Source organism: Ctenopharyngodon idella, chromosome 12 (assembly GCF_019924925.1).
Source record: "Ctenopharyngodon idella isolate HZGC_01 chromosome 12, HZGC01, whole genome shotgun sequence".
Lineage (NCBI taxonomy): Eukaryota > Metazoa > Chordata > Actinopteri > Cypriniformes > Xenocyprididae > Ctenopharyngodon > Ctenopharyngodon idella.
In genome coordinates, this window is record NC_067231.1 from 4,727,704 (window position 1) to 4,737,313 (window position 9,610).

General features: G+C 36.4%; 2 protein-coding genes across 4 annotated transcripts in view; both read right to left on the minus strand.

Moving 5' to 3' along the window:
• LOC127523879 (poly [ADP-ribose] polymerase tankyrase-2) overlaps positions 1-1,736 on the minus strand; it is a 30,103-nt gene extending 28,367 nt beyond the window's left edge. For both annotated transcript variants that reach the window (XM_051915015.1, XM_051915014.1), the window contains exon 1: positions 1,305-1,736. In XM_051915015.1, coding sequence (XP_051770975.1) covers positions 1,305-1,485 — 181 coding nt within the window. In that variant the 5' untranslated portion in view covers positions 1,486-1,736. The remainder of the gene's footprint in view (positions 1-1,304) is intronic.
• A 1,241-nt stretch (positions 1,737-2,977) lies between these two features.
• abi3b (ABI family, member 3b) lies at positions 2,978-9,032 on the minus strand. Of its 2 annotated transcripts, none has more exons than XM_051915016.1 (5): positions 8,773-9,032; positions 5,393-5,560; positions 5,034-5,228; positions 3,859-3,935; positions 2,978-3,771 (listed from the first exon to the last, which is right to left on the minus strand). In XM_051915016.1, exons 1-5 carry the CDS (start codon positions 8,902-8,904, stop codon positions 3,165-3,167), a joined length of 1,179 nt encoding a protein of 392 aa, XP_051770976.1. In that variant the 5' UTR covers positions 8,905-9,032; the 3' UTR covers positions 2,978-3,164. The 2 variants fall into 2 exon arrangements, with proteins under 2 accessions (XP_051770976.1, XP_051770977.1); XM_051915017.1 differs by lacking the exon at positions 8,773-9,032 and adding an exon at positions 8,294-8,739.
• Between the last annotated feature and the right edge of the window lie 578 nt (positions 9,033-9,610).

The window sequence follows — 9,610 nt, forward strand, 5'->3', positions numbered from 1 at the left end:
GACCGGGAACACCCCACAAGAGCTGCAGTTTTGGAGATGCTCTGACCCAGTTGTCTAGCCATCACAATTTGGCCCTCAATTCCTTACGCTTGCCCATTTTTCCTGCTTCTAACACATCAACTTTGAGGACAAAATGTTCACTTGCTGCCTAATATATCCCACCCACTAACAGGTGCCGTGATGAAGAGATAATCAGTGTTATTCACTTCACCTGTCAGTGGTCATAATGTTATGCCTGATCTGTGTATTTGTGTTGATAATATGTCCAATAGAATAATTACAATTACAGTTATCATAATTATGGGATGTAAGATTTATCTTTATGATAGATGACTCAAAATTTTTTTCCTTTATAATCAACAAAACAGTAGTCAATTTTTCACGTTAGTCATAATAATGTTACTGAATACATAACATGTACACATTTCTGTATAATAAGAGAGCCATAGTCCATTTTATTATTTTGATTTTAAATTAATAATTTAATTTATTTATTAAACATTCTATTTTTTAATAATTAATAAATTAATAAAATTAAATACTTAAATTATTAATTGAAAATAATTAATAATTTTAGTTTTTCATTTTATTAATTATTATGACAAAACATTTGCTTATCATTTTTTTAATTTAAATTCCCCTGCACTTAAACTATAAAAGTTACATGTAAACTATATATAAACCATATAAGTATTTAGGCAACACTTTACAATAAGGTTCCATTTGTTAACTTCAGTTAACTACATTAGTTAACATGAACAGTGAAAACTAACAATGAACTAATGTTAGAAAAGATGAATAAATACTGTAACAAATGTATCGCTCATTGTTAGTTAACCAGTAATGGCCCCTTATTGTAATGTAGTTTAGTGTAAATATAACAGTCTCTGTGATGCATTTTAATGTGAATATAATAAATTTCAATGACAATAACGATAGCAATATGTGATTTCAAAGTGTTCCAGAAATAACTAGTAGCCAACTTAATTATACATTTACACTAACATCAACAAAAAATGTAATTCATTAATCTCAAAAACGCTATATATGATCAAAAATAGGCTAAGAAGCTTTTGTCTTTTGTAGTTGATTAATTATTAATGATATGCAAATCCAATTGTATTTGGGATGTAGTACAAATTGTACAGTAATAAAAGATATTATTGACGATGATACAAATAGCATAGAATCATAGTACAGAACATTAAATAAATTAATAGAATATAATGTAAGAAATAGAAAACAGAATCTTATTTTAGAAAGTAAAATGAATAGAATAGAATAGGAGCCCCAGTCGCACTCACCCGCAGCGAAGTGCAGCGGGGTGGATTTCCTGCCCGCCGTGTCCCTGCTGTTCACATTCTCCGGGCACACAAGCTTCTTCACCCGCTCCAGGTCTCCGCTCCTGCAGGCCTCGAACAACTCCCTGCTCGGCTCGGCAGACCCGGAGCTCTCCATGAGCCCCGAGAAGCGCCGGACCGACATGGACAAGCTAGAGGCAGATAGTGGGAAATGTGGAATACACACTATTCCAAAGGCTCGACATGAAGGCCGGAAAGAGGCGCAGATCTCCACCGTTAAAACCTTTCTATAACATCTATTAGAAGAGAATAAATTATTCAGCTCGGGTGTCTTTGGTTGTTAATGTACAGAGCTGTCAAAATACGTCTGTGTCTCAAAATCACAGAAATGTAAGAAACGGATAGATTGTCAATTCACAAGAACGCGAGTCTTGAAATAGGCGGGGCTTTGTGGTCCGGAACTTGTCTCAGAATAATGACAGAGTGCAACCATAAACATAATAAATCTATTTATATGTGTATGAGTGCAACAGTGCACCCCTTATTTTTTTCAGCGGCCTTCGTTCTTGGGAAATACTTGGAAAAATACACTCCCATTAAATTTTCCCTTTAAGATTTCGAAAAAAAACCTACAAACCTTGATTTGAAGCAAAATGTATTTGAAAATCAGATAAAAAAGACAAAGGTAGGCTACAAGATTAATGAAAGAACTACAATCCCATGAAGCACTGTGAAAGACAATCGAAATGAAAATGACAGTTATAAAATTATTGACTTAAAGTTTGAGAGCTTATAAAAAGATTTTTATTCTCTGTACTTCAGTGGAGTGAGTGGGCGCTGAAGAGTTTTGTTTCTATTCTCTGATTGGTGGAGATTTTTTGCAGAATTATGGGTAATGTAGTTTTTTCCACCAGGAATCTGGTTGTTAAACATGATTATTAAAAAAAAAAACTAAAGTTAAAACTACTTAGTGTATTTTCAAATGAATTCCGCTTAAAGTTTGTCAGTGTTATTATTAAATGATTGTCCAGTCCGCTGCTGAAAGAGCACACAAACGGCGTTATCACAGTGTTACTTTTCTCAGAGCTGTTCACGACGGACAGAACACAGTCGTTTGAGATCACTATATTTGACTAAACACAAACAACTTTCAGAGATTTTAATGCAGCTCAATGTTGTATCTGAGCCGACAGGCGCCCCCTGGAGGAAGCTAAGCTGACTCGTCGCGTATAGGTAATGCCCAAAATATGTCTAGGAAAGCAGCTCACTTGGTTTTACAGTGTAGGTATCTTGTTACGCAATGACAAACAAACTATAGGCTACTATAGATATCAGTTAACCCCATATAGTACTATATAACGCGGTTAACTACATGAACATGAAAAATATGTCATAAATAATTAATAACTTCCATAATAACGAATGCGATCGATGTGAATATAATGCTCTACCTGCACTTAACATTTTGTAGAAACTCGGTGCTGCCACCTTCAGTGCAGTGCATGTTTTGTTTTGTTTCCATAAGATTGTTGAATATTTGGCAACAGCAGCTTTAAAATTAAGTATAAATCCGATAAAGAATAATTTTTGAATATTTAATCACAGAATTAAATAAATTTATTTTTTCCAACAATATATATGAGTAGATATTATAAAAAGAATAAGAAAAAAGTCTAATATTACTCACTTTAATATGCTTAATACAAAACATTGCATTTATTTAATGTTTTACACCATAAGCATTTATATTTATAACATTTATTTATGTAACATTTATAAAGCAAATTTCATAGTATTTAATTAAAAAATTATCCCATCAAATGTTATAGTCTTTTGCATAAAATTAACATTGAAATTCAACATTTAAAATGGAGGCGGTGCAGGAGGAGGTGGTGGAACAAATTTTCCTCCAGTATTAGGAGGAGGCGGAGGAGGTGGTGGTGGCATGGAGGCATTTTGGGGAGGTGGAGGTGGTGGTGGAGGTAGCGAAGACCCAGTGTAGGCAGAGCTAGGAGGAGGTGGAGGAGGAGGTGGAACAGTCGTTTTGCCCTGAAGAGGAGGTGGAGGAGGTGGAATAGGCACATTGCCTGGAGGAGGGGGTGGTGGCGGAGGTGGAACAGCCATGTTACCTGGGGGAGGAGGAGGTGGTGGAGGATTTGCTGATGACATTGAGGTATTTTGACCAGGTGGAGGTGGTGGAGGGGGAACCAAAGAGCCTCCATACACAGAATTAGGTGGAGGTGGAGAGGGAGGAGGGGGTGGGGGTGGAGCGTCTCCCATCTCATCATCTGGGAGAGGTGGAGGAGGCAGCATGGACAGGTCGGGATAGGCATATGGAGGTAGAGACGGGGAGCGGTCAGACTTGAGTGAAGGAGACGGTGAAGCTGGAGTGAGATCAGGACGAGCCGCGAAGCTAGAACCCACCCAGTCAGGCACTGATGGAGGAGGAACTGCGATACCCACAAAAGACCTGAAACCACAGCAAATACATCAGATGTTCTGAAGACAATGGAAAAAACTGAGTTCATTGAAAAAGCCATTTTATTACATAGCCTACCAGTTGAAGGTGCTGGTCAGCTGTGTGCCAAGTTGTTGGGAAGAGTCCTCGTTGTCTGCTTCGGTTTTTGGCTCTTCCTTCGATGTCACAGATCAGAATAATAATTTTAAAAAATATTAATAAATCATCAATAGGGGTTTTAGGCCAAAAATATTGTGCAAATGATTAAATAAAATATTAAAATATTTTAAATTCTATTACAAATATATGATGAAAAACATTAAAAACACATTCCCAAATAGTTTTGTTTCTACTTATTTTAGTTGCATTACACTATTTAAAAAATAGAAATAAAAATAGAATAAATCTAAATGCAGTTAAAACCCCTTTTAAAGAGGTAAGTACATTGAAATATGATTTTAGAAATTAAAAAATATATTTTTCAAAAATCAATAAAAACTATATATTACATACACCACCTTTCAAACGTTTGGGATTGCTGATTTCTGTAATGTTACTGAAAGAAGTCTCTTATGCTCAACAAGGCTACATTTGTTTGATTAAAAATACAGTAAAAACAGTAATATTGTGAAATATTATTACAATTTAAAATAACTGATTTCTATTTTAATATATTTTAAAACACAATTTATTTCTGTGATGCAAAGCTGAATTTTCAGCATCATTACTCCAGTCTTCAGTGTCACATGATCCTTCAGAAATCATTCTTATATGATGAAATGGTTCTCAAAGGGATAGTTCACCCAAAAATGAAAATTCAATTTCTTTGTTCTGCTGAACACAAAGGAAGATATTTGGAAGAATGTTTGTAACCAAGCAGATCTCGCCCCCTTGACTACCACAGTAGGAAAAAAAAATACTATGGTAGTAAATGGGGGGCGAGATCTGTTTGGTTACAAACATTCTTCTAATTATCTTCCTTTGTGTTCAGCAGAACAAAGAAATTAATACAGGTTTGGAACAACTTGAGGGGGAGTAAATGATGACAGAATTTTCATTTTTGGGTGAACCATCCCTTTAAGAAACATTTCTTTTTATCATTGTTAAAACTTTTGTTGAAACTGTGTACATTTTCCCCCCTCAATTCTTTGATGAATAGAAAGTGCAAATGAACAGCATTAAAATATGCCAAATTTTTTTTTTTTTTTGTAATTGAATCACAACCAGCAGTGTAAGTTAAAAAGCATTAAGTTTATATATATGTATTTGCTCACAATTTTGCTGCCTTCCCAGTGGCTGTGGCCCAGTTTGTCCAGGCGGGTGTAAGATATGGGAACACGTCTGTACACACGAAACGGCTCCAGTCCTCCTGCTGGAGGAACCATCTTCTGTGTCCGGGGAACTTTCGACTGTTTGGTCAGCACTCCGATCTCTCTCCGGGCAATTTTCTCCTTGTACATGCTAACTGTCTGAATGTGAATACTGACATTAAGAGGCTATTTTGTCTTTTAATCAGGAGCAAACACTATAGTGTTTAATATTTCTAGCATTGTCCTGACTTGCCCTTAGTAATGACTGGCATTGTATTTCATGAGATTCTGGTGCTTTCTGTTAAGTGATAACCGGAGCTCACCAGAGTCAGCATGTTGACGGAGGACTCCATCTGTTTTAGCTGAACCGTCTGCGCATCTAAAAGCTTCAGCAAAGACGTGGCCAGATTGTTTATCTGGTATGTGACACTGGCCAGGGCCTGCGTGGTGAGAGCTTTGGACTCTTCAATGACACTTCTTGTGTCCTGCACCTAAAGGTAAATAATCATTTTCAATATTCAAATGCTTAAAAGTTTTTATAAACAACAGCAGATTGAAAGAATTTTATAGTTTGAATATATTACAGAACAGTGTGTTGTGTCTGAAAAATGCTAACTTTGCAGACAGTATATATAGAGGTATAAAGTATCAAGGCATGTCTAAATAAATATAATAAATACACACTATACTGTACAAACGTTTGGAGCACCCTCAAACGAAAGCAAAAGCACCCTCAGTTGATGCTGTAATAATATCATATTGATGAAACAGATTTGGCAAGCGCTCCAGTGCGTATTTGTGTTTTCGCTGTGTAGAACGTCAAATGTTTCTATTTACAACGTGTTTTTGCAGTGGTGAACAATGTAGCCAATCACAGGCATGTTTGATGATCTCTTGAATGCAAGGGATCATCAAATAAAGGGATAGTTCCCCAAAAAACTGAAAATTCTGTCATTAATTACTCACTCTCATGTCGTTCCAAACCTGTAAGACTTTCATTCGTCTTCCGAACACAAATGAAGATCTTTGTGATGAAATTTGAGAGCTTTCTGTCCCTCTGTATACAGCTACACAACTGACACTTGACTCATAAAAAGATTGTAAAACTAATCCATATCAATTAAATAGTTTAATCCAAATTTTCTGAAGAGACTCGATCGCTTTATATGATGAACAGACTGAATGTAGGCTTTTATTCACATATAAACATTCATCAACGCACACATCAGTTGTGGTAAACTGAAGCTCAAGCATGTTTGATTGACACATATGAGAACCAATCAGGTTCATTCTAGTGTGTTGAGCTTCTGCAAGAAACAATGAGGTTTGTTCTCGAGCGTCTAGCAGGTTCGGTTGCTGATTAGTGTTTATACAGTATGTGAGTAAAAGCCTAAATTCAATCTGTTTGTCATAAAGCGATTGAGCCTCTTCAAAAAATGTGGACTAAACCGCTCAATTCATATGGATTAGTTTTACGATCTCTTTACGAACTTTTTGTAGAGTCAAAGTGTCAGTTGTGTAGCTGTCTATAGAGGGACAGAAAGCTCTCAGATTTCATCAAAAAGATCTTCATTTGTGTTCCGAAGATGAATGAAAGTCTTATGGGTGTGGAACGACACGAGGGTGAGTAATTAATGACAGAATTTAAATTTTTGGGTCAACTAACCCTTTAATATTAAAGAACTGCAAATGAAATTACAACCCGAATTTCGGAAAAGTTGGGACGTTTTTTAAATTTGAATAAAATGAAAACTAAAAGACTTTCAAATCAGATGAGCCAATATTTTATTCACAATAGAACATAGATAAGATAACAAATGTTTAAACTGAGAAATTTTACAATTTTATGCACAAAATGAGCTTTTTTCAAATTTGATGCCTGCTACAGGTCTCAAAAAAGTTGGCGGGGGGCAACAAATGGCTGAAAAAGCAAGAAATTTTGAAAAGATTCAGCTGGGAGAACATCTAGCAACTAATTAAGTTAATTGATATCAGGTCTGTGACATGATTAGCTATAAAAGGGATGTCTTAGAGAGGCAGAGTCTCTCAGAAGTAAAATGGGCAGAGCTGTGAAAGAATGCATAAAAAGATTGTGGAATACTTTAAAAACAATTTTCCTCAACGTCAAATTTCAAAAGCTTTGCAAATCTCATAATCTACAATGCATAACATCATCAAAAGATTCAGAGAAACTGGAGAAATCTCTGTGCGTAAGGGACAAGGCCGAAGACCTTTATTGGATGCCTGTGGTCTTCGGGCTCTCAGACGACACTGCATCACTTATCGGCAAGATTGTATCAATGACATTACTAAATGAGCCCAAGAATACTTCCAGAAACCACTGTCGGTAAACACAATCCGCCGTGCCATCTGCAGATGCCAACTAAAGCTCTATCATGCAAAAAAGGAAGCCATATGTGAACACGGTCCAGAAGCGCCGTCGTGTCCTGTGGGCCAAGGCTCATTTAAAATGGACTGTTTCAAAGTGGAAAAGTGTTCTATGGTCAGACGAGTCAAAATTTGACATTCTTGTTGGAAATCACGGACGCCGTGTCCTCCGGGCTAAAGAGGAGGGAGACCTTCCGGTGTGTTATCAGCGTTCAGTTCAAAAGCCAGCATCTCTGATGGTATGGGGGTGCATAAGTGCATACGGTATGGGCAGCTTGCATGTTTTGGAAGGCACTATGAATGCTGAAAGGTATATAAAGGTTTTAGAGCAACATTAAATGAAAAATATGTCAAAGACAACCACGAATTCTTCAGCAGCTGGAAACCTATATCAGGCAAAAATAGAACCAAATTCCAGCACCAAAACTCCAGAAACTCATAACCTCAATGCCCAGACATCTTCAAACTGTCTTGAAAAGAAGATGAGATGCTACACCATGGTAAACATGCCCCCGTCCCAACTATTTTGAGACCTGTACCAGGCATCAAATTTGAAATGAGCTCATTTTGTGTATAAAATTTCTCAGTTTAAACATTTGTTATCTTATCTATGTTCTACTGTGAATAAAATATTGGCTCATGTGATTTGAAAGTCTTCTGGTTCTCATTAAAAAAAAAAAAAAAAAAAAAAACGTCCCAACTTTTCCGGAATTCTGGTTGTATATGAATATTTTGCAAACATGCTGCTGCCAATATAACAGACCTCCAGGATACAGAGATGGATTCCTAGATAAACATGTTAAGAACAGTTTTCATGGAGTTCTAGGAATACATACCACAGCCTTGTTTAGGCATGTATGCCCTCAATACAAACAGCACAAAGCTGAAGACTGGAAAAGAGTCCAGCCTGAAGAAAGGTGTTTTCAGTTATTCATGTGAATAATTAATAGAGATGGAGCTTTGAAATGTATTCCACTTTTAGTGTGATACTTGTATATTTTGCAAATAATAATAAAATAAAGTTATTAAATCTACTCAAAACCCTTACAAGAAGTGACATTCACATACATTATAAAAAATACTAGACTACTTACCAGTGAGTGTAGTGTAAATAGGCCTATTTCAGTGCCGTACAGCATTTTTATATCAGTACATACTATATATATTTTAGGCCTAATGTAAACTTAAGATCACATAATATCAAGTAAAATCTCTAAAATACTCTATTTATGAGAATGTAGATTGAAAAAACAAACAAATAAAATCTTATTAATGCAATTTGAAGTATAGAAAAACAATAAAACAATTGGCTCACACTGAAGTATTTGTTCTGGCAGTAATCGGCCACCCTGTGCAGATTGCTGTGGTTGTCTAGAAGAGCTTTTCTTGCCATCGGAGCCTCTTGAAGGATTTTGTCTATGCATTCTTTACAGTTGTTGTCTCTCATTGTGCAGAGCTTCAGTATAATGTATGCTGCTGGTTGTGGCTCCTCTCCACTGACTCTGGTAAGACAAAACTAAGGTGAACTAGTAAGCGACTGAAGTGAAGATGACAGGCACAAACATGTTGGGAGAGTAGGTGTGTTTGTAAAGCAGTTCTGTAAAGCACACTTTCAGATCTCACAATAATCTTTAGTGCAGACCGTTTTTACAGGATATGATGAACTTTCTGTCTGTCTGTCTGTCTGTCTATCTATCTATCTATCTATCTATCTGTCTGTCTGTCTGTCTGTCTGTCTGTCTGCCTATCTAGCTACAGTATCTCACAGAAGTGAGTACACCCTTCACATTTTTGTAAATATTTTTGTAATTTATATCTTTTCATGTGACAACACTGAAGAAATGACACTTTGCTACAATGTAAAGTAGTGAGTGTACAGCTTGTATAACAGTGTAAATTTGCTGTCCACTCAAAATAACTCAACACACAGCCATTAATGTCTAAACCACTGGCCACAAAAGTGAGTACACCCCTAAGTAAAAATGTCCAAATTGGGCCCAATTAGCCATTTTCTCTCCCCGGTGTCATGTGACTTGTTAGTGTTACAAGGTCTCAGGTGTGAATGGGGAGCAGGTGTGTTAAATTTGGTGTTATCGCTCTCACTCTCTCATACTGGTCACTGGAAGTTCAACATGGCACCTCATGGCAAAGAA

Bases quoted from the DNA above. Each gene is read 5' to 3' on its own strand.
- abi3b (XM_051915016.1), bottom strand. From the start codon at position 8,904: ATGAGAGACAACAACTGTAAAGAATGCATAGACAAAATCCTTCAAGAG. The intron at 5,561-8,772 runs GTGAGCCAATTG...ATTTACCTTTAG, and splicing joins GCCAGAACAAATACTTCAGT to GTGCAGGACACAAGAAGTGT. The intron at 3,772-3,858 runs GTAGGCTATGTA...CTGTGGTTTCAG, and splicing joins CTGACCAGCACCTTCAACTG to GTCTTTTGTGGGTATCGCAG.